Genomic DNA, 25,213 nt, shown 5'->3' on the forward strand with positions numbered 1-25,213 from the left:
AGGTGTGTGTATGTGTGTGTGTGTGTGTGTGTGTGTGTGTGTGTGTGTGTGTGTGTGTGTGTGTGTGTGTGCGCATATGTATATATATATATATATATATATATATATATATATATATATATATATATATATATATATATGTATATATATATATATATATATATATATATATATATATATATATATATATCTCATAAAGAACCAATAAAAATGTGTTTACTTTCATTAATTTACCGGTAACCTAATAATTATGGTTTCATTTCATACAGAATAGAATTGTAACAAATCAGACTATGAATAGGAATTGTCCCATAATTCTCATTTCTTTAAACCTTTTCAAGAGGCATGGGAATATTTATAAGTTTTATGAAGTTAAATCTAGTTAATATTCGACACTGTAGGGACATTTGGCTTCTTCCAGAAGGCTGTGATTGAGTTCTTAAGCACTAGAAATACATGGATTGACAAAGGTCTACAAGTGGGGTTAATATTCTCCATATCTAATGAAAGAAGGTCTACAAATACTGTTGAAAATTTCTGACCATACACAAGAAAAAGTTAAATTTAGAAAAAAAAACAAAAAAAAAAAACCATGTAATGCAGTTGGTCTAACAGGAAATAAAAATGTATAAAATCAATTTTGTCTTGATGTGACTTACTGCAATTCCTAATGACTTCAGAATGTCACACTTGCACATTGGACATGTTCGGTGTTCCAGCAGCCAAGGATCAATGCAATTCTTGTGGAAGAAATGGCTATTTAAAAAATTTAAAAAAATAAGACAGTTATGCATCAGCTACTTTACTCTTAAAATATACATGTATTATTACTGTATGTAAGCAAATACACAACATAACTTTTGGAGGAGTCATTACTGTGGCCCCGCATCACATGAAGTTGCCCCCTCGTGCCCTCGGTCCGCCGATCACTCGCCTCTCAGTCATTGTGTAGCAGTGTATTGGACAACACTACCATGGCTCAGGGCAGGATGATGATTAGTATTTAATTGGGGATAATCGAGCTAATCTTATTTTTGTAAAGTTTCCTAGTAAACAAGTAATAAGATTCATCTCCTTACCACCCTCATTCGGAAGCTGCCCTGATCCTTTGACGGTCTACTCTATAACTGAATTCATAGAAACCATGATGCCAGTGTGGGCAGGCAACCAGCCAGTGCAGGACGAATGAGAAAATTCATGCTTTTGCCCACAATCGTGCGGTTAAAGTGTTCCTGATCGAATAGGATCTAGTCCTCGATTGAGTATGTGGACTGTGGGCACCATAAAAGAAACAAGTCTATTATGCCAATGACACACCTATCAAACTCAGATCAGAGTTTGCTCAGGATCTCAGCCGGGTGCGATCAGATTCTCTCTCAGCTGGCAGAACTGAAACATACTGTGAGGAGCACGAAATTTCTCCATCTTCTCAATTTTGCAAGTCTGGAAATCGGACTGCACTCAGATGTCATTTGAGTGCAGTCTGATGTTTTCCACGCTCCCATAGTTTTGAATGGGTGAGAGTCTACCGATTTCAGTGTGAAATCGAAGCAGGTCGCTATAATTCTTAAAAACATCCAACAACACAGTGTCAACCATACCAAGAAATATCAGTAATAGACAAGTAGCACAATAAGACCAACAGAAGAAGCAGCGGGCGAAACCCAGGGTTGAGCTGTTCTAGAGAGCTGCACATCTTTAAACTGATGGACTAGTCTTTAGTGATTAGCGAATATACTCTGTACTTGAGATTTCCCGAGCACGCTCGGGGGTCCTCCGAGTATTCTTTAGTGCTCGGAGATTTAGTTTTCTTCGCCGCAGCTGAATGATTTACATCTGTTAGCCAGCATAAGTACATGTGGGGGTTGCCTGGTTGCTAGGGAATCCCCACATGTAATCAACCTGACTAACAGATGTAAATCATTCAGCTGCAGCAAGAAAACTAAATCTCCGAGCACTAAAAAAAAAAAAAAAAAAAAAAAAAAAAAAAATACTCGGAGGACCCCCGAGCGTGCTCTGGAAATCTCAAGTGACGAGTATATTCGCTCATCACTACTAGTTTTACTTCAGGTTTTTGAGTATAATAAACATGTCTTTAATTTGTTGGTGGCTTTACATCACATTCAGTAGTTCCACGATGTCTCTCTCTCTCTGACTCTACCTCTAGGAACTGTACGATCAGCTGTAGCACAACCGGTACAACAAAGGGTGTGCGGTATTTGGTGGGGGAAGAGGTGAACACAGAGCATCATCTTTTACCTTGACTGCTCGGTGCATATTAGAGGGATAATGCCAACTTGAGAACAGAGTCTTCTATACTGTATGTCCCATCAGAATGGAATAGTAAATAGGAAATAATTTGCAGTAATGGGGCACCCCTTATTTAACCCGAGAGGTCATTTAATAAACAAATAGAGCTATAATCAGACAATTTTCTGGTCATTGAAAGTAACATTTTTTCCTGTGCTTGATTTATTAAAAAAAAAAAAAAAAACTGTACAACTTTCAGCCTTATGTGAATACTTTCTCTGCTTCCATCACGACTTACTTGCATGTTAAGATGCGCACAACATCATTTGCTTTGTATGCTTCAATACAAACAGCGCAGCTATCACCATCCACCCCGAGCACCTGAGGGAGGAAGAAAAACAAATCCATGATGGTTAGATGAGGACAACTTAAAGATTTTCCCAAACAAGTTCATTGAAAAAAAAAAAAAAAAAAAAAAAAAAATGTTTTATTGTTTTTGTATAAAGCCAAAAGGAAGGCTGAAAGAAAATAAAAAATTTTTTTATATATATATATATATATATATATATATATATATATATATATATATATATATATATATATATATATATATATATATATATATATATATATATATATATATATATATATATATATATATATATATATTTCCTTAAGGAAAATTGTCAGTAGGACTTCACCTTCAAACTATTTATATGTACATGTAGTTCTTTCAAGACAAGTCCAGCAATAAAGTTTACATGGACAGTTGGTTCCTCAGTTACTGAAAAATCAGCATTTTAATTGGTATGCAAATCAGGCTGAAGAGCCATTTGTAGATCTGAAGCCTGTGTCACTCCCGCTCTATTCCCCACCCAACGCTGCCTCCTCCTGCTGACTCTCAGCTTCATTGCCTGAAGTCCATAGCATAGAGGCTGTCCGTCAAGAACAAGGAGGCAGCACTGGGCAGGTAGTAGAGCTGGAGTGACAGAGGCTTCAGATCTACAATAATCTTTCAACCTCATTTGCATATAAAATAAAAAGCTGACTTATCAGTAACGGAGTGAGCATGCAAAGGTATTGCTGGACTTGTTGTTAAAAGCTCTATATGCGCATACAAATATTCTGGAGGATGTATGATGGACTTGCTCTTTTAACCCTTTACCCCCAAGGTGGTTTGCATGTTAATGACCAGGCCAATTTTTACAATTCTGTACAGTGTCACCTTATGAGGTCATAACTCTAGACCTTCAACAGATCCCACTGATTCGGAGACTTCTCGTGACATTGTACTTCAGAATAGGAGTAAAATTTCTTCGACAGAACTTGCGCGTATTTAGGGGAAAAAAATGAAAGTTTGATGAAAATTTAGCAATTTTCAAACTTTGAATTCTTATGCCCTTAAATCAGAGAGATGAGAGATTGCATACAAAATATTTAAAAGGAAGCGGTCAGCAGGATTACGCACAATAAAGTACAAAAAGTATGTACTTTAGATCCTGTTTTTATTGTGAAAATAGAAAGATTTGGAAAAAATATGGATCCCAAAACTTGTTGTGCAATTTCTTCTGAGCATGCAGATACCCCATATGTGGGGGAAAACCACTGTTTGGGGGCAAGACAGAGCTCAGAAGGGAAGGAGCGCCATTTGACCTTTTGGATCCACAATTTACTGGAACAATTAGTGGACACCATGTCGTGTTTTGGAAAGCCCCTGATGTGCCTAAACCGTGAAAATCCACTACAAGTGACCCCATTTTGGAAACTAGACTCCTCAAGGAACTGATCTAGATGTGTGTTGAGCACATTGAACCCTCAGGCATTTCATAAAAGTTTATAACGTTGACCCATGAAAATAATAAAAAAAAAAAATCACATTTTTCCCACAAAAATGTTATTTTAGCCCCAAATTTTGCATTTTCATAAGGGTAGCAGGAGAAATGGCTCCATACAATTTGTTGTGCAATTTCTCCAGAGTACGCCAACCGATACCAAATATGTGTACTTTTAATTGTTTACATACTTTTCCTTTCGTAAACTTTTTTTTTTTTTTTTTAACTTTGCCCCACTATGGGACTATGATTTTTTACAGGCTGATTGCTTGTATAGCATGGGGGATGCAGCAGCTTCTTTATGCTATGCAAACTGTCAGTGCTGCACTGACGGATAAAGTTGCTGATCATGCTCTGAGCATGACAAAACAACTTTCCTACCTCTGGTGACTAGTGTTGAGCATTCCGATACCGCAAGTATCGGGTATCGGCCGATATTTGCGGTATCGGAATTCCGATACTGAATTCCGATACTTCCCGCGTATCGGATACCGGAATCGGAAGTTCCCAGAATTCAAATTGAACGCAGCAGCCAATGAGGAATGAATGAAAGTGTGGGCACATCCTGTTTAGCATGGTGGGCATGTAAGTACTGGCAAGGCTTGGATTGGCTGCTGAAATGATGTCACTCTGCACTATAAAAAAGCGCTGCCGCCATTTTGCGCTCACTCTGCTGTGATTTCAGTTAGGGACAGGACGCTGTGTTCTAACTGAGGGCCAGTTGAGCTAGCTAATTGCTTTATTTTCCTTTCCAAAGGCTAATTTAGCAAAACGCTGTGTGTTCTTCACTGTTCACCTTGCTCTTGCCTTGCAGCGCTGTTTTAACAGCGTTCTGCAAGGTCTCTGTGTGTGTGTGTGTGCAGCTCACTCTGTAGTCTGTGTGCAGCCATATACCCGGTTGTATTCAGCTCAGGGGGGGTTCACACTGCCTCACACAGTTGTTCTTTTTTGCTCTTAGTGCAGCCTGCTGCACATTTTTTCTCAAATTTCCTATTAGTGTTTTTCCACCAGTCTCCAGCTCTATTGTGGAAAAACACTACATAGGATAACCTAGAGGGGGGTTTTTGGGCCTTGCAGCGCCGTTTACGGCTGTCTGCACGGTCTCCGTGTGAGCCCAGCTCGCCCTGTAGTCTGTGTGCAGCCATAGCCGGTTGGATTCAGCTCAGGGTTCGTTACTGGCTCATACCTTGAGAAAAATTTTCCTTTTTTTCAAATAGTGCAGCCTGTTTAAAATTTGAAAAAAAAAATTCCTATTAGTGTCTTTCCACTCGTATCCAGCTAAATAGTGGAAAAACACTATATAGGATAACCTAGAGGAGGGTTTTTTGGCCTTGCAGCGCCGTTTACGGCTGTCTGCACGGTCTCCGTGTGAGCCCAGCTCGCCCTGTAGTCTGTGTGCAGCCATAGCCGGTTGGATTCAGCTCAGGGTTCGTTACTGGCTCATACCTTGAGAAAAATTTTCCTTTTTTTCAAATAGTGCAGCCTGTTTAAAATTTGAAAAAAAAAATTCCTATTAGTGTCTTTCCACTCGTATCCAGCTAAATAGTGGAAAAACACTATATAGGATAACCTAGAGGAGGGTTTTTTGGCCTTGCAGCGCCGTTTACGGCTGTCTGCACGGTCTCCGTGTGAGCCCAGCTCGCCCTGTAGTCTGTGTGCAGCCATAGCCGGTTGGATTCAGCTCAGGGTGCGTTACTGCCTCATACCTTGAAAAACAATTTCCTTTTTTTCAAATAGTGCAGCCAGTTTAAAATTTGAAAAAAAAAATTCCTATTAGTGTCTTTCCACTTGTATCCAGCTAAATAGTGGAAAAACACTATATAGGATAACCTAGAGGAGGGTTTCTTGGCCTTGCAGCGCCGTTTACGGCTGTCTGCACGGTCTCCGTGTGATTTAAACTAGCTCTGTAGCCCGATCTGCACCAAAAAAAAGGTTAAGTTCACCAAACACAACTTACACTTGTGTAGGCCACATTTGAAAAATAATAAAGTTTAGTCCACAATTTACAACATTAGTGTTTCTTACACCTGTTAGGAGGAGCATTACAGGAATAAGCACACTAAGGCCTTAGTACTTTTCTGCTTATCTTTATCTGTCAACCAAGATGAAGAGGGCAGGGAGTAAGGCACGTGGGCGTGGGCGCGGAGCAGGGAGAGGAGCAGGGAGAGGACGTGGTGATTCTGTGCCTGCTGCGGGCGCCGGTGACTCGTCGTCACTCAGTTTCAGCAGGGAACAGTCCTTCATGCGCAGCTTTGTCGGAGAGCGCCGTGCACCGCTGCTGCGTGAAGACCAAATTGAAGCCGTTGTCGGGTGGATGGCAGCTAACGCCTCGGCATCGACTTCAGTTAGTGCCACATCCTCTCAGGCACAGAGCACTGGAGAGCAGCCATCTGTCTCTTCACCACCTGCCAAATTGGCCAGGCAGTCAGAGAGCCCAGGACAGGAGCCGTCTCTACTTCTGTTCTCTGAATCTCTTGGCTTGGAAACAGGGGGCCAGCCAAGCAGCATTGGAGAAATGGAAGAAGAGGCAGTGTGCAGTGATGCCCAACACCTTTTTCTCTCTGACTCTGAAGAGGCAGGTGGGCCAGTGCCTCCGGTGACCACAGCGCAGTACGCATCTGATGATGAAACTCAGGTGCCGCTTTCTCGTGCGTACTGTGCTGCTGAGACTACCCAGGAGGAGCAGTTGGTGGCAGAGGGTAGTGGAGATGATGAGGTCCTTGACCCATCGTGGCGTGAGGAACAGGAAGGTGGTGGGAGCAGCTCAGAGGAAGAGCTTCCTCTTACGGGCCAAAGAGGGAGAGGGAGGGGGAAGACTGCGGAGCCTGTAGCCTCCACTTTGGCACCCGTTAGGAGCCTGTCTCTTTCCAAAGCCAAAAAGGGCGCTCCCAAGACTTGCAGTGCCTGGTCCTTTTTTGACACAGTTGCAGATGACATTTGTTTTGTCAAATGCAAGCTGTGTCATCATAAAGTAAAAAGAGGGAAAAATGTCAGCAACCTCAATACCACAAATATGTGGAAACATGTGCGGACCAGGCACGCGGTGGAGTTACAGAAACACACTGAAGATGTAGGCCAACCAACAGCGGCAGCTACCACCTCTTCAGCTCGTGTTGCCTCTTCCTCCAGCTCACGCACAGCTGGTTTGGCTTCCTCCCAGAGACCTTGTGTAATTCCACCCACAGCACCACCTTCCCAGTCATCCTCACACTCCCAGTCTACTCTACAGCCATCGGTAGTACAGGCATGGGAGAAAAGGCGGGCATTCTCGGCCAACCACCCCCGAGCACAGGCTCTGAATGCAGGCATTGCCAAACTGTTGTCCCTGGAAATGCTCTCGTTCAGGCTGGTGGAGACTGACAGCTTCCGTGACTTGATGGCATTGGCAGTCCCACAGTACAAGGTGCCCAGCCGCTTTTACTTCAGCAGGCAGGCTGTCCCTGCCCTGCACAGGCATGTTGAGGCAAACATAAAACATGCGCTACTGAACGCCGTCAGTAGCAAGGTCCACCTCACCACCGATGCGTGGACCAGTCAGCATGGACAGGGGCGATATGTTTCCCTCACTGCCCATTGGGTTAATGTTGTTGAGCCAGGTACAGATCGTGCGAGTGGCGCAGGACGTGTCCTGCCCACTCCAAGGATTGCAGGAATCCAGTCTGTACGCATCGACTCCTCCTCTTACACCAGTTCCTCTGATTCCTCTCTGCAGGATCCGTCACAGTCCACCCCCACATGGACCCGTGAACGTTTACCTATGACCGACATGAGCACAGCCGTGGCCAAACGTCAGCAGGCCGTCTTGAAACTAGTTTCATTGGGGCATCGAAGCCACACAGCGCAGGAGCTCTGGAATGCCATAAAGCAGGAGAGCGATGTGTGGTTACTGCCAGCGAATCTCCAGCCAGGCATGGTAGTGTGTGACAATGGCCGAAATCTGGTGGCAGCTTTGGCCCTTGGCAACCTCACTCACATCCCATGTCTGGCACATGTGCTCAATTTGGTTGTGCAGAGTTTTCTGAGGGACTATCCGGATCTTGATGCCCTGCTGCACAAGGTCCGCCTAGAGTGTGCTCACTTGCGGCGTTCCAGCTTGGCCAGATCCCGCATTGCTGCTCTGCAGCGCCGATTCCGCCTTCCGGAACACCGCATCATATGTGACCTACCTACCCGGTGGAATTCCACGTTACATATGTTGGAGCGGTTGTGTGAGCAGCAGCAAGCAGTTATGGAGTACCAGCTGCATCAGGCGCAAAGAAGTCGCAGTCAGCGCCGATCAGACTTCACAACCACAGAGTGGGCCACTATGAAGGACGTCTGCCAGGTTTTGCGTCCTTTTGATTATTCCACGCGGATGGCAAGTGCAGATGATGCACTAGTCAGCATGACTGTCCCCCTTATCTGCCTGCTTCAGCAAACTTTGCAAGGGTTAAGGGATGATGTGGTGGAAGAGGTGGAGGATGAGGAGTCACCTTTTCCATCAGCTTCTGGAGAGTCAGCGCCACGTGGTTCCTCACAAAGGGGTACGCAGGGGCCAATTTGTGAGGAGGATGAGGAGGAGTCAATGGAGGAGGAAGAGCTCCGTCCAGAGGAGGGAGCGACACAATTGTCCAGTGGTCAGTGTGTACAGCGAGGGTGGGGTGATGACGAGCGGGCAGAGATCATGTCTCAAGCAGGGGACAGCGTTTCTGGGCCGGTTGGCACTCTGCAGCACATGGTGGATTTCATGCTGCAGTGCCTGAGAAACGACCGCCGCATCGACCACATTCTCAACATGCCTGATTATTGGGTGTTCACCCTCCTCGATCCTCGCTACCGGGACAACGTCCAAAACCTCATCCCTGCGTTGACCCGGGAGCGTAAATTGCGGGAGTACCACGACACACTGGTGAATTCCATCATCTTCTCCTGTCCAACTGAGAGGAGTGCTGCTAGTGCTTTACAAAGCAGCTCAGTGCGTCGAGGCAGTGGGGGAGGCTCTGCCCAAAGAGGGAGCAGAAGCAGTGCCTCTGCCCAAGGCAAGCCCAGTATGGCACAACTCTGGCACACTTTTGTGTGCCCGCCCCAAATGTCTACACCATCACCGGCGGCTCCAGTCAGCAGGAGGCAACGGTTCCGTCAGATGGTGACAGACTACATGGCTTGCCCTCTTACTGTACTCCCAGACGGCTCTTCCCCGTTCAAGTTTTGGGTCTCTAAGCTGGATACATGGCCAGAGCTAAGCCAGTATGCATTGGAGGTGCTGGCTTGCCCTGCGGCTAGTGTCTTATCGGAACGTGTCTTTAGTGCCGCAGGTGGTGTACTAACAGACCGTCGCATGCGACTATCCTCCGATAACGTTGACCGGCTTACTTTCCTGAAAATGGAACCAGGCCTGGATCTCGCAGGAATTTGCCACTCCTCTGCCTGATTAAGTAATTGGGTGTCATCCAGGTCTCCTGCTGTGTTCATCTTTCTACCACCTGAACTGCTATTCCTGGGCTCCAACACCGCCAGTTGCGGCTCAGAAGTGCAGGCTGCACAGTAAAAACATACGACCCAGTGTTATTGGGTTTCAGTAACGTCAGCTGATCCCCAGCTGTGTAGCCGGCAATGTGTCCTGCGACCGCCACGCTGGCACAACAACCTAAATGTAAGGGAACCTGTCCCCCCCCCCCCCCGTCGTTTGTTACTGAAAGAGCCATCTTGTGCAGCAGTAATGCTGCACAAGGAAAAGGTAGCTCTTTTTTTTTAGCTCTTTGCACACGCAGAACTTAACACTTATAAAATGTGTTCACTGATACCGTTATACCGTCCCGGAGCTGGGACTTTCCTTCGTAATGTGACGCAGCACAGCCGTCATTCCTACCCCCTTGGTGCCATGCGCTGCCTCCTCAGCGTTGTTTTAAGCTGTCACGGAGCCTGCGCTGTTCTGTTATCCCTTGGGCATGCCCTATTTGCGCTGCCTGTCTTCTGACATAATTTGGTGTCAGGCTGGCTGCGCCTGTGCGGCCGCGGTGCCCGAGATCCCGCCTCGCAGTGTCTTCTGATTGAGTCACACTGCGGGCCTGGGATCCATGGGCATGCGCAGTGCATATCTTCCCCTCGGGCTCTCGCTCATTTCCCTCCGCCTTCTTTAGACTGTGCGCCGTCAGCTGATCCCTAGCATGCCACGGCCGTGACACCGCACAGTCTGAAGAAGAGGGAAGGAGGGGAGTGAGAGTCGAGGTTATGCACTGTGCATGCCCATGGTTCCAAGGCCCGCAGTGGGATTACGTTAGATGAGACTGCGAGGTGGGATCTGGAGCAGCGTGGACGCACAGGCACTGACAGCCTGACACCAAATTATGTCAGAAGACAGGCAGCGCTAATTGGGCATGGCCAAGGGCTAACAGAACAGCGCAGGCTCCGTGGCAGCTTAAAACAACGCTGAGGAGGCAGCGCACGGCATCAAGGGGATAGGAATGACAGCTGTGCTGTGTCCCATTACGAAGGAAATTCGCACCTCCGGAACGGTTTAACGGTATAAAGGGACACATTTTTAGTGTTTACTTCGGTGTTTGCAAGGAGCATAATTAAAAGAGCAACCTTTTCCTTTTGCATCCTTAGTGCTGCACAACATGGCTCTTTCAGCTACAAACGTCTTGGGGGGGGGGGGGTTAAAGGTTTCCTTTCAACTTGCTCCAATCAGGCTTCGGCCTACACTCTGTTCCTCTGCTCCTCCTGCTGTCCCTGGGCTCTAACACCGCCAGTTGGTGCCTGGAAGTGCTGTGTGCACAGTCAACAGTCGCTCCTCTGTTATTGGGGTTCAGTAACGTCAGCTGATCCCCAGCTGTGTGTGCGGCAATACCTCCAATCTGCTCCTCCTGCTGTCCCTGGGCTCTAACACCGCCAGTTGGTGCCTGGAAGTGCTGTGTGCACAGTCAACAGTCGCTCCTCTGTTATTGGGGTTCAGTAACGTCAGCTGATCCCCAGCTGTGTATCCGGCAACGTGTCATGCGACCGCCACGCTGGCACAACTAAAATGTAAGGGGACCTGTCCCCCCCCCCCCCTAGGCGTTTGTTACTGAAAGAGCCACCATGTGCAGCACTAATACTGCACAAGGGAAAGGTCGCTCTTGAAATTATGCTCCTTGCAAACGCTGAACTACACACTCATGTAATGTGTCCCCTCACACCGTCCAACCGTCCCGGAGGTGGGACTTTCCTTTGTAATGTGACACAGCACAGCCGTCATTGCTACCCCCTTGGCACCGTGCGCTGCCTCCTTAGCGTTGTTTGATTCCGTCATGGACCCTGCGCTGTTATGTTATCCCTTGGCCATGCACAGTTTGCGCTGCCCGTCCTCTGACATCATTTGTTGTCGTCCTGGCTGCGCCTGTGCGTCCACGCTGCCCGAAATCACACCTCGCAGTGTCGTCTAATGTGATCCCACAGTGGGCCTGGTATCCATGGCCATGCGCAGTGCATATACTAGCCTCTCACTCCCCTTCTTCACGCTTCTTCAGACTAGGCGGCGTCAGCTGATCCCTAATAGCATGCCACGGCCGTGACGCCGCACAGTCTGAAGAAGCAGGAAGGAGGTGAGTGAGAGGCGATGATATGCACTGCGCATGCCCATGGATCCCTGGCCCGCAGTGGGACTACATTAGATGACACTGCAAGGTTGGATCTCGGGCAGCTTGGACGCACAGGCACTGCCAGCCTGACACCTACATGATGTCAGAAGACGGGCACCGCTAACTGTGCATGGCCAAGGGATAACATTACAGTGCGGGCTCCGTGACAGAACCAAACAACGTTGAGGAGGTGGTGCCCGGCACCAAGGGGGTTGGAATGACGGCTGTGCTGTGTCACATTACAAAGGAAAGTCCCACTTCCGGGATGGTTTGACGGTGTGAGGGGACACATTATATGAGTGTGTACTTCAGCGTTTGCAAGGAGCATAATTTTCGGAGCCACCATTTTCCATGTGCAGTATTACTGCTGTACAAGATGGCTCTTTCAGCAACAAATGCCTGGGGGGGGGGGTTAAAGGTTCCCTTTCAACTTGCTCCACTGCAGGCTTCGGCCTACACTCTGCTCCTCTTTGATTCCCTGGGTTTCAACACTGTCAGTTGCCACCTGGAAGTGTTGTCTACACAGAAAAAAACACTAGGTGATGTGTCAGTGGGGTTCAGCACCGCCAGCTGTTCCCCTGCTGTGTAGTCGGCAACGTGTCCAGCACAAGCCACGCTGGCACAACAGAACAAAAGCTGCCACCAGTGCAGGCTTCGGCCTACACTCTGCTCCTCTCCTCCTCCTGCTGACCCTGGGCTCAAACACCGCTAGTTTTTGCCCGGAAGTGCTAGCTGCACAGAGAAAAACACCAGCCAATGTGTTAGTGGGGTTCAGCAACGCCAGCTGTTCCCCTGCTGTGTAGCCGGCAACGTGACCTGCAAACGCCATGCAGGCACAGGAACTGAAATTAAAAGGGAACCTGGCCCCACCCCCCCAGGTGTTTCTATGTATAACAGCCACCTAGTACAGCAGTACTGCTGCATTTGTACAAGGTGGCTGACTTTTTCTCCTTGCCCACGTGGAACTCAACACGTACAAAATGTGTCTCATTGAGACCATTCCACTGTCCCTGAGGTGTGACTTTCCTTTGTAATGATACGCAGCACCCCCCTTGGTAGCGTTTCCCGTCTTTTGTCATCATGGTTAGCTGGCTGCGCCTGTGCATCCGCCCTGCTAGAAACAACGCCCCTCGTTGTCATATTTATTTTGTCAGCGAGGGTGTGGTTTATGGGCACGAGCAGTGCATATGTTCGCCTGTCTTAACTCATCTCCTTCCGCCTTCTTCAGACTGTGCGGCCTCCTGGCCGTGGTAGGCGATAAGGGATCAGCTGAGGCCGCCCAGTCTGGAGCCGGTGTAAGGACATGTGTAAGCGGCAAACCTATTTACTGCACAAGGCCACGAATCCCAGCCACGTAGTGTGATTGTTTGAAAACACACTGTGGGTCTGGGATTCATGTCCATCGCTAACCGCAACGGCCGACATGAAATGAGGTCAGAAGACAGGAAGCGCTCACAGCGCATGGCCAAGGGATCACAATAGCGCAGACTCCTGTACAGCAAATAACAACGCTCAGGAATCTGCGCCCAGTACCTAGGTGCAAATTTTGACACCTGTGCTGCGTCTCGTTAAAAAGACAAGTCACGCCTCCACAACTGTTTGACAGTATAATGGGCTAAATAGTGTACGTGTTTTAGTCAGCGTGTGCAAGGAGCAAAACAAATAGAGCAACCTTTTACTTGTGCAGCATTAATGCTGCACAAGGTGTGGCTCTTGTACCTTGCAACACCTGAGGGGGGGGTTAAAGGTAACCTTTGAAATTGGTTCAACTAGGCTTCGGCCTACACTCTGCTCCTCTCCTCCTCCTGCTGACCCTGGGCTCAAACAACGCCAGTTTCTGCCCGGACATGCTAGCTGCACAGAGAAAAACACCAGCCAATGTGTTAGTGGGGTTCAGCACCGCCTGCTGTTCCCCCGCTGTGTAGCCGGCATCGTGTCCAGCACAAGCCACGCTGGCACAACCGACCAAAAGCTGCCACCAGTGCAGGCTTCGGCCTACACTTTGCTCCTCTCCTCCTCCTCCTGCTGACCCTGGGCTCTAACACCGCTAGTTTTTGCCCGGACATGCAATCTGCACAGAGAAAAACACCAGTCAATGTGTCAGTGGGGTTCAGCAACGCCAGCTGTTCCCCTGCTGTGTAGCTTGCAACGTGACCTGCAAACGCCACGCAGGCACATGAACTGAAATTGAAGGGAGCCTGCCCCCCACCCACAGGTGTTTCTATGTATATCAGCCACCTTGTACAGCAGTACTGCTGCATTTGTACGAGGTGGCTGACTTTTTCTCCTTGCCCACGTGGAACTCAACACGTACAAAATGTGTCTCATTAGAGACCATTACAATGTCCCTGAGGTGTGACTTTCCTTTGTAATGACACGCAGCACCACCCTTGTTAGCGCTGCCCGTCTTTTGACATCATTGGTTAGCTGGCTGCGCCTGTGCATCTCCCCTGCTCGAAACAACGGCCCTCGGTGTCTTATTTTTTTGGACAGCGAGGGTGTGATTGATGGGCATGTGCAGTGCATATGTTTGCCTGTGTTCACTCATCTCCTTCCGCCTTCTTCAGACTGGGTGTCCTCATGGCCGCGGCAGGCGATAAGGGATCAGATGAGGCCGCCCAGTCTGAAGCAGGTGTAAGGACATGTGTGAGCGGCAAACATATTTAGTGCACCAGGGCACGAATCCCAGCACCGCAGTGTGATTTTTTAAAAACACACTGTGGGTCTGGGATTCATGTCCATCGCTAACCGCAACGGCCGACATGAAATGAGGTCAGAAGACAGGAAGCGCTCACAGCGCATGGCCAAGGGATCACAATAGCGCAGACTCCTGTACAGCAAATAACAACGCTCAGGAATCTGCGCCCAGTACCTAGGTGCAAATTTTGACACCTGTGCTGCGTCTCGTTAAAAAGACAAGTCACGCCTCCACAACTGTTTGACAGTATAATGGGCTAAATAGTGTACGTGTTTTAGTCAGCGTGTGCAAGGAGCAAAACAAATAGAGCAACCTTTTACTTGTGCAGCATTAATGCTGCACAAGGTGTGGCTCTTGTACCTTGCAACACCTGAGGGGGGGGTTAAAGGTAACCTTTGAAATTGGTTCAACTAGGCTTCGGCCTACACTCTGCTCCTCTACTCCTCCTGCTGACCCTGGGCTCAAACACCGCTAGTTTTTGCCCGGAAATGCTAGCTGCACAGAGAAAAACACCAGCCAATGTGTTAGTGGGGTTCAGCACCGCCAGCTGTTCCCCTGCTGTGTAGTCGGCAACGTGTCCAGCACAAGCCACGCTGGCACAACCGACCAAAAGCTGCCACCAGTGCAGGCTTCGGCCTACACTTTGCTCCTCTCCTCCTCCTGCTGACCCTGGGCTCAAACAACGCCAGTTTCTGCCCGGACATGCTAGCTGCACAGAGAAAAACACCAGCCAATGTGTTAGTGGGGTTCAGCACCGCCTGCTGTTCCCCCGCTGTGTAGCCGGCATCGTGTCCAGCACAAGCCACGCTGGCACAACCGACCAAAAGCTGCCACCAGTGCAGGCTTCGGCCTACACTTTGCTCCTCTCCTCCTCCTGCTGACCCTGGGCTCAAACAACGCCAGTTTCTGCCCGGACATGCTAGCTGCACAGAGAAAAACACCAGCCAATGTGTTAGTGGGGTTCAGCAACGCCAGCTGTTCCCCTGCTGTGTAGCTTGCAACGTGACCTGCAAACGCCACGCAGGCACATGAACTGAAATTGAAGGGAGCCTGCCCCCCACCCACAGGTGTTTCTATGTATATCAGCCACCTTGTACAGCAGTACTGCTGCATTTGTACGAGGTGGCTGACTTTTTCTCCTTGCCCACGTGGAACTCAACACGTACAAAATGTGTCTCATTAGAGACCATTACAATGTCCCTGAGGTGTGACTTTCCTTTGTAATGACACGCAGCACCCCCATTGTTAGCGCTGCCCGTCTCCTGACATCATTGGTTGGCTGGCTGTGCCTGTGCGTCCCCCCTGCCCGACACAACGCCCCCCGTTGTCTCATATATTTTGACTGCGAGGGTGTGATTGATGGGCACGAGCAGTGCATATGTTCCCCTGTTTTCACTCCCCTCCTTCCGCCTTCTTCTGACTGTGCGGCCTCATGGCCGCGGCATGCGATAAGGGATCAGCTGAGGCCGCCCAGTCTGAAGCAGGTGTAAGGACATGTGTGAGCGGCGAACATATTTACTGCACAAGGCCACGAATCCCAGCACCGCAGTGTGACTTTAGGAAAAGCCACTGTGGGTCTGGGATTTATGGCCATCGTTAACCGCACCGGCCAACATGAAATGAGGTCATGAGACGGCCTGCACTAACAGGGTATTGCCAAGGGATAACACAAGAGCGCAGACTCCTGTACAGCAACTAACAACGCTCAGGAAGCTGCGCCCATGCAAAAAGGTGTTTTCGACACCTGTGCTGCTTTTCTTTAAAAAGACAAGTCACGCCTCCACTACTGTTAAACAGTATAATGGGCTAAATAGTCTACGTGTTGCATTCAGCTTGTGCAAGTAGACAAATTAATAGAGCAACCTTTTACTTGTGCAGCATTAATGCTGCAGAAGGAGTGGCTCTTGTTCTTTGTAACACCTGAGGGGGGGTTAAAGGTAACCTTTGAAATTGGTTCAACTAGGCTTCGGCCTACACTCTGCTCCTCTCCTCCTCCTGCTGACCCTGGGCTGTAACAACGCTAGTTTTTGCCCGGAAATGCTAGCTGCACAGAGAAAAACACCAGCCAATGTGTTAGTGGGGTTCAGCAACGCCAGCTGTTCCCCCGCTGTGTAGCCGGCATCGTGTCCAGCACAAGCCACGCTGGCACAACCGACCAAAAGCTGCCACCAGTGCAGGCTTCGGCCTACACTTTGCTCCTCTCCTCCTCCTCCTGCTGACCCTGGGCTCAAACACCGCTAGTTTTTGCCCGGAAATGCTAGCTGCACAGAGAAAAACACCAGCCAATGTGTTAGTGGGGTTCAGCACCGCCAGCTGTTCCCCTGCTGTGCAGCTTGCAACGTGACCTGCAAACGCCACGCAGGCACATGAACTGAAATTGAAGGGAGCCTGGCCCCCACCCCCAGGTGTTTCTATGTATAACAGCCACCTTGTACAGCAGTACTGCTGCATTTGTACAAGGTGGCTGATGTTTTCTCCTTGCCCACGTGGAACTCAACACGTACAAAATGTGTCTCTTTGAGACCATTCCACTGTCCCTGAGGTGTGACTTTCCTTTCTAATGATACGCAGCACCCCCCTTGGTAGCGCTTCCCGTCTTCTGACATCATTGGTTGGCTACTTGCGCCTGTTCGTCCGCCCTGCCTGAATAAAATGCTCCTCGTTGTCTTAATTATTTTGACTGCGAGGGTGTGATTGATGGGCACGAGCAGTGCATATCTTCGCCTGTCTTAACTCATCTCCTTCAGCCTTCTTCAGACTGTGCAGCCTCATGGCCGCGGCATGCAAGAAGGGATCAGCAGAGGCCGCCCAGTCTGAAGCAGGTGTAAGGACGTGTGTGAGCGGCCAAAATATTTACTGCTCAAGGCCACGAATCCCAGCACCGCAGTGTGGCTTTATGAAAAGACACTGTGGGTCTGGGATTTATGGCCATCGTTAACCGCACCGGCCAACATGAAATGATGTCATAAGATGGGCAGCGCTAACAGGGCATTGCCAAGGGATAACACAAGAGCGCAGACTCCTGTACAGCAAATAACAACGCTCAGGAAGCTGCTCCAAGCACCAAGGCGTTATTTTGGACACCTGTGCTGCGTCTCATCAAAAAACCAAGTCACGCATCCACTACAGTTTGACTGTAGAATGGGGTAAATTGTGTATGTCTTTCATTCAGCGTGTGCAAGTAGACAAATTAATAGAGCAACCTTTCACTTGTGCAGCATTAATACTGCACAAGGTGTGTCTCTTGTACTTTGTAACACCTGAGGGGGGGGTTAAAGGTTTCCTTTGAAATTGGTTCAACTAAGCTTCGGCCTACACTCTGCTCCTCTCCTCCTCCTCCTGCTTCAACACGGGCTCTAACATCGCTAGTTTTTGCCCGCAAGTGCTAGCTGCACAGAGAAAAACACACGCCATTGTGTTAGTGGGGTTCAGCAACGCCAGCTGTTCCCCCAGTGTGTAGCCGGCAAAGTGTCCTGCAAACGCAACGCAGACACAAAGCTGCCTCCAGTGCAGGCTTCGGCCTACACTCATCTCCCCCTGCTTACCCTTTGCTCCAACACCGCTAGTTGGGGCTCTAGGAAGACAATCTTTAATAGGCAAGGCAACGCATCCGGGTTCCAGCACCGCCAGCTGGTTCTCGGCAGTGTTCTTGTCACAGGTACTCCCTCGTGCCAAGCCTGGTTTCAGCACCGTCAGCTGTTTCCGGGTTGTGTCAAATTCACTGAGACGCCTATGCTTGCCCCGTCGTGGTGCGGTCGAGTTAGCCAACTCCAGGGTGCCTCCAGTTTAGGAGCTTCCTATGTGGGCTGCGTGAACTGGTAGTCAAGGCTGGTTCTGTAGTGCCAGTAGGCCCAGCTCCCCCTGTAGGACTGTTGGGGTTCGGTAACTGCGGCTGCCTCGCGGCCTAGCTGTTCTCTCCTCTCCTGTGGGCCTTGGGGTCCACCACCTGGTTCCAGCACCGTCAGCTGGTTCCGGGCCGAGCCTTTGGCTTAGGTGCCTCCTCCTGGGTATCCGAGTTCCGCCAACGCCAGGCGGTCCTTGGTAGTGCTTTTAAGCGCGGGCACCTACAGCTTAGTAACCGGGTTCCAGCACCGTCAGCTGGTCCTCGGTCGTGCCATTGGCTCTTGCACACTGGGGCAACGCATCCGGGTTCCAGCACCGCCAGCTGGTTCTCGGCAGTGTTTTTGTCACAGGTACTCCCTCGTGCCAAGCCTGGTTTCAGCACCGTCAGCTGTTTCCGGGTTGTGTCAAGCTCACTGAGACACCTATGCTTGCCTCGTCGTGGTGCGGTCGGGTTAGCCAACTCCAGGGTGCCTCCAGTTTAGGAGCTTCCTATGTGGGCTGCGTGAACTGGTAGTCAAGGCTGGTTCTGTAGTGCCAGTAGGCCCAGCTCCCCCTGTAGGACTGTTGGGGTTCGGTAACTGCGGCTGCCTCGCGGCCTAGCTGTTCTCTCCTCTCCTGTGGGCCTTGGGGTCCACCACCTGGTTCCAGCACCGTCAGCTGGTTCCGGGCCGAGCCTTTGGCTTAGGTGCCTCCTCCTGGGTATCCGAGTTCCGCCAACGCCAGGCGGTCCTTGGTAGTGCTTTTAAGCGCGGGCACCTACAGCTTAGTAACCGGGTTCCAGCACCGTCAGCTGGTCCTCGGTCGTGCCATTGGCTCTTGCACACTGGGGCAACGCATCCGGGTTCCAGCACCGCCAGCTGGTTCTCGGCAGTGTTTTTGTCACAGGTACTCCCTCGTGCCAAGCCTGGTTTCAGCACCGTCAGCTGTTTCCGGGTTGTGTCAAGCTCACTGAGACACCTATGCTTGCCTCGTCGTGGTGCGGTCGGGTTAGCCAACTCCAGGGTGCCTCCAGTTTAGGAGCTTCCTATGTGGGCTGCGTGAACTGGTAGTCAAGGCTGGTTCTGTAGTGCCAGTAGGCCCAGCTCCCCCTGTAGGACTGTTGGGGTTCGGTAACTGCGGCTGCCTCGCGGCCTAGCTGTTCTCTCCTCTCCTGTGGACCTTCGGGTCCACCACCTGGTTCCAGCACCGTCAGCTGGTTCCGGGCCGAGCCTTTGGCTTAGGTGCCTCCTCCTGGGTATCCGAGTTCCGCCAACGCCAGGCGGTCCTTGGTAGTGCTTTTAAGCGCGGGCACCTACAGCTTAGTAACCGGGTTCCAGCACCGTCAGCTGGTCCTCGGTCGTGCCATTGGCTCTTGCACACTGGGGCAACGCATCCGGGTTCCAGCACCGCCAGCTGGTTCTCGGCAGTGTTTTTGTCACAGGTACTCCCTCGTGCCAAGCCTGGTTTCAGCACCGTCAGCTGTTTCCGGGTTGTGTCAAGCTCACTGAGACACCTATGCTTGCCTCGTCGTGGTGCGGTCGGGTTAGCCAACTCCAGGGTGCCTCCAGTTTAGGAGCTTCCTATGTGGGCTGCGTGAACTGGTAGTCAAGGCTGGTTCTGTAGTGCCAGTAGGCCCAGCTCCCCCTGTAGGACTGTTGGGGTTCGGTAACTGCGGCTGCCTCGCGGCCTAGCTGTTCTCTCCTCTCCTGTGGGCCTTGGGGTCCACCACCTGGTTCCAGCACCGTCAGCTGGTTCCGGGCCGAGCCTTTGGCTTAGGTGCCTCCTCCTGGGTATCCGAGTTCCGCCAACGCCAGGCGGTCCTTGGTAGTGCTTTTAAGCGCGGGCACCTACAGCTTAGTAACCGGGTTCCAGCACCGTCAGCTGGTCCTCGGTCGTGCCATTGGCTCTTGCACACTGGGGCAACGCATCCGGGTTCCAGCACCGCCAGCTGGTTCTCGGCAGTGTTTTTGTCACAGGTACTCCCTCGTGCCAAGCCTGGTTTCAGCACCGTCAGCTGTTTCCGGGTTGTGTCAAGCTCACTGAGACACCTATGCTTGCCTCGTCGTGGTGCGGTCGGGTTAGCCAACTCCAGGGTGCCTCCAGTTTAGGAGCTTCCTATGTGGGCTGCGTGAACTGGTAGTCAAGGCTGGTTCTGTAGTGCCAGTAGGCCCAGCTCCCCCTGTAGGACTGTTGGGGTTCGGTAACTGCGGCTGCCTCGCGGCCTAGCTGTTCTCTCCTCTCCTGTGGACCTTCGGGTCCACCACCTGGTTCCAGCACCGTCAGCTGGTTCCGGGCCGAGCCTTTGGCTTAGGTGCCTCCTCCTGGGTATCCGAGTTCCGCCAACGCCAGGCGGTCCTTGGTAGTGCTTTTAAGCGCGGGCACCTACAGCTTAGTAACCGGGTTCCAGCACCGTCAGCTGGTCCTCGGTCGTGCCATTGGCTCTTGCACACTGGGGCAACGCATCCGGGTTCCAGCACCGCCAGCTGGTTCTCGGCAGTGTTTTTGTCACAGGTACTCCCTCGTGCCAAGCCTGGTTTCAGCACCGTCAGCTGTTTCCGGGTTGTGTCAAGCTCACTGAGACACCTATGCTTGCCTCGTCGTGGTGCGGTCGGGTTAGCCAACTCCAGGGTGCCTCCAGTTTAGGAGCTTCCTATGTGGGCTGCGTGAACTGGTAGTCAAGGCTGGTTCTGTAGTGCCAGTAGGCCCAGCTCCCCCTGTAGGACTGTTGGGGTTCGGTAACTGCGGCTGCCTCGCGGCCTAGCTGTTCTCTCCTCTCCTGTGGACCTTCGGGTCCACCACCTGGTTCCAGCACCGTCAGCTGGTTCCGGGCCGAGCCTTTGGCTTAGGTGCCTCCTCCTGGGTATCCGAGTTCCGCCAACGCCAGGCGGTCCTTGGTAGTGCTTTTAAGCGCGGGCACCTACAGCTTAGTAACCGGGTTCCAGCACCGTCAGCTGGTCCTCGGTCGTGCCATTGGCTCTTGCACACTGGGGCAACGCATCCGGGTTCCAGCACCGCCAGCTGGTTCTCGGCAGTGTTTTTGTCACAGGTACTCCCTCGTGCCAAGCCTGGTTTCAGCACCGTCAGCTGTTTCCGGGTTGTGTCAAGCTCACTGAGACACCTATGCTTGCCTCGTCGTGGTGCGGTCGGGTTAGCCAACTCCAGGGTGCCTCCAGTTTAGGAGCTTCCTATGTGGGCTGCGTGAACTGGTAGTCAAGGCTGGTTCTGTAGTGCCAGTAGGCCCAGCTCCCCCTGTAGGACTGTTGGGGTTCGGTAACTGCGGCTGCCTCGCGGCCTAGCTGTTCTCTCCTCTCCTGTGGGCCTTGGGGTCCACCACCTGGTTCCAGCACCGTCAGCTGGTTCCGGGCCGAGCCTTTGGCTTAGGTGCCTCCTCCTGGGTATCCGAGTTCCGCCAACGCCAGGCGGTCCTTGGTAGTGCTTTTAAGCGCGGGCACCTACAGCTTAGTAACCGGGTTCCAGCACCGTCAGCTGGTCCTCGGTCGTGCCATTGGCTCTTGCACACTGGGGCAACGCATCCGGGTTCCAGCACCGCCAGCTGGTTCTCAGCAGTGTTCTTGTCACAGGTACTCCCTCGTGCCAAGCCTGGTTTCAGCACCGTCAGCTGTTTCCGGGTTGTGTCAACTTCACTGAGACGCCTATGCTTGCCCCGTCGTGGTGCGGTCGAGTTAGCCAACTCCAGGGTGCCTCCAGTTTAGGAGCTTCCTATGTGGGCTGCGTGAACTGGTAGTCAAGGCTGGTTATGTAGTGCCAGTAGGCCCAGCTCCCCCTGTAGGACTGTTGGGGTTCGGTAACTGCGGCTGCCTCGCGGCCTAGCTGTTCTCTCCTCTCCTGTGGGCCTTCGGGTCCACCACCTGGTTCCAGCACCGTCAGCTGGTTCTCGGCAGTGTCTTTTGCTCTTGTACCTTCTGCTCCCCATCCTGGTTCCAGTACCGTCAGCTGGTTCCGGGCAGAGCCTTTGGCTTAGGTGCCTCCTTCTGGGTATCCAAGTTCCACCAACGTCAGGTGGTCCTTGGTAGTGCTTTCAGGCACGGGTACCTCCTGCTTAGTAACCGGGTTCCAGTAACGTCAGCTGGTCCTCGGTAGTTCCATTGGCTCTTGGACCTTCGGCTACCCATCCGGGTTCCAGTACCGTCAGCTGGTTCTCGGCAGTGTCTTTTGCTCTTGTACCTTCTGCTCCCCATCCTGGTTCCAGTAACGTCAGCTGGTTCCGGGCAGAGCCTTTGGCTTAGGTGCCTCCTTCTGGGTATCCGAGTTCCGTCAACGTCAGGCGGTCCTTGGTAGTGCTTTTTAGCACGGGTACCTCCTGCTTAGTAACCGGGTTCCAGTAACGTCAGCTGGTCCTCGGTAGTTCCATAGGCTCTTGAACCTTCGGGTAGCCATCCGAGTTCCAGTTCCATCAGCTGGTTCTTGGCATTTTCTCAGCCTTCTTGTACCTTCTGCTACATTTCCAAGTTGAAGACCCTAACGTCGACGACCCGGAAGACCACCACGATGACGACGACACGGAAGACCACCCCGATGACGACGACGACGACGGCGGAGATGACGACACTGGAGACGACGACCCTGGAGACGACAACATGGAAGACCGAGAAGCAGAAGAACAAGAGGCTGCAGAACAAAGAGCAGAAGAACATTAAGCATAAGACTTAATATCAGAGCAAAAGATATTATCTAAATTATATGCAGAAGAAGACTAAGCAGTGTATGGGGGTGAGTCCGTTCCTCCTCGTGGTGCCCCTGGATAAAGCCTGATGCTGCAGGCCAAACTGAACGCGGACAAATGTAACTTTTGTGACTGGCAGAACGGAAGGTGTAATCTTCAAACTTTTATAGATAACAACTACGGGAATGCCTGTCACAAATGAGAATATGATGAAGAAGTAGAATAGGAAGAATAATAACAGTGGAATAAAAAGAATATGTAGAATAAGAAGAATAATAATAGTTGAATAAAATGAATATGAAGAATGTAATAAAAAAAAAAAAATAGGTAGAAGATGAAGAAGAAGATGAATAAGGTGAAGAAGTTGATGTCAAAGATGCTGATGATGATGAAGATGAAAGTGTGGGAAAAGAAAAAAAAAAAGAAAAAAAAGAAGGGGAAGGGCGTGGAATAGTGAAACATCAATATCTGACAAAATAAAAAAAAAATTTACATAGTCAATATCTTTGTCACTCCGAACGTCTTAAAAAAAAACAAAAAACATGCTATTCTATTTGATTGGGATAAACCTCTATGACTTTAATGTCTCCGCCACCTCCCCAAATACATCCGGCATTATTCTTAGTTGTTTTCCTTCATGTAGAATGAACCTACAAGGAAAGAAAGGGTTTATTTTAATTCCGATATTTTGGTCCCATTGACTTGCATTGGGATCGGGTATCGGTATCGGCGATATCCGATATTTTTTGAATATCGGCCGATCCAAACCGATACCGATACTTTCCGATATCGGAAGGTATCGCTCAACACTACTGGTGACCCGGATGTTGTCATGACAACATCAGGTCACCATGGTAATGAGAGGGACCCAGCACGAGATTGTGGGGTCTCGATCCAAGAGCAGAGGGGTTGTCATCCCTCTGTCTGCTCCTGGAATGCTGCAATAAAGTTTGGTCACAGCATTTGGGGAGTTAAAGTGCTGGAAGCGGTGCAGGACCGTTCCTGGCACTTAGTGCCGGGTGTCAACTGCCAGAATCCGCTGACACCCGGCGGTGATCGCACGTCTAATGTGGGAAAAGGGTTAATATTTTCTCTTTTCCATTACCAATATGAAGAATGAACTAGCTTGGCGACACTGGTGTGAGAATCTTAACGATTGTCAGCTCCCGTGGGGAAGGTTTTCTCCGTCACATGTACCAGTGTGCAATTACTTGTCCTTATTTAGTTCCCCGGAGATTAACATCTTACAAAACACACACGACTGTCAAGCACTGAATATATTACCGATGTACCAGAGTTCAGTTTGTCATGTGGCATCACCTTGTCTTAATGGTGCTATTTCATAAGACTGCAATTGTTTGAGTTCCGGAAACTATTTTACAGTGCAAAAAAAAAAGAATAAAAAAATAAATCGATTTTGATTGACGCTACCCTACACTTTCTTAATAGCATGTTATGCAATACAGGCTTGTTATTTCCCTTTATCAGCATTTATTGCATTAATGAGTTAAATAAAATTAAAAAGTTATCTGAAATCTGATAAAATTGCTTTACCCTAAGGCTATGTGCACACTTTCAGGTTTTTTAGCTTTTTTTTCGCGATAAAAACTCATTAAAAACGCATACATTATGCATCCTATAATTTAGGCCAGCTCTACCCTACCTACTGTATCCTCACCCATCCCTTGTAGATTGTGAGCCCTACAGGCAGGGTCCTCTCTCCTCCTGTACCAGTTGTGACTTGTATTGTTCAAGATTATTGTACTTGTTTTATTATGTATACCCCTCCTCACATGTAAAGCGCCATGGAATAAATGGCGCTATAATAAATATTATTATTATTATTAATAATATTTAGAATGCATTCTGCATGTTTTGTGCACATGATGCGTTTTTTTCCCACGAAAAAAACGCATCGTGGTAAAAAAAAAAAACAGCATGTTCATTAAATTTTGCAGCTTTTCTTTGTTTTCACGCTATTCTATGCATTTGGGGAAAAACGCACAAAAAACACATGAAAAAAAAAAGCGCGAAAAAAACGCATGCGGATTTCTGGCAGAAATGTCCGATTTTTGTCAGGAAAATTTCTGCAAGAAATCCTGACGTGTGCACATACCTTAAAGGGTGAAGTTTTGCAAGCAGCATGAAACTAGTTGAGCAAGTCTTGAATAACAAGTGGCCCCTATGTGAATAGAGGAGATGGAAATCACCAGAGGGATGGTTCGCTGAGGTCATAGAGGAGGAAAGCGGAGAACTGTGGAGGCGGCTTTCCTGTGGTGGCTCACTGCTCTTTTCCCTCTAGAAAAGCGGTGTTGTTGTTTACAAGTAA

General features: G+C 49.9%; 1 protein-coding gene across 2 annotated transcripts in view; it reads right to left on the bottom strand.

The window, feature by feature from the left end:
- RNF128 (ring finger protein 128) overlaps positions 1-25,213 on the bottom strand; it is a 264,575-nt gene that overhangs the window by 7,805 nt on the left and 231,557 nt on the right. For both annotated transcript variants that reach the window (XM_069747070.1, XM_069747071.1), the window contains exons 4-5: positions 2,549-2,631; positions 660-756 (exon numbers count right to left, since the gene is read on the bottom strand). In XM_069747070.1, coding sequence (XP_069603171.1) covers positions 660-756; positions 2,549-2,631 — 180 coding nt within the window. The remainder of the gene's footprint in view (positions 1-659; positions 757-2,548; positions 2,632-25,213) is intronic.

Source organism: Ranitomeya imitator, chromosome 2, assembly GCF_032444005.1.
Source record: "Ranitomeya imitator isolate aRanImi1 chromosome 2, aRanImi1.pri, whole genome shotgun sequence".
Lineage (NCBI taxonomy): Eukaryota > Metazoa > Chordata > Amphibia > Anura > Dendrobatidae > Ranitomeya > Ranitomeya imitator.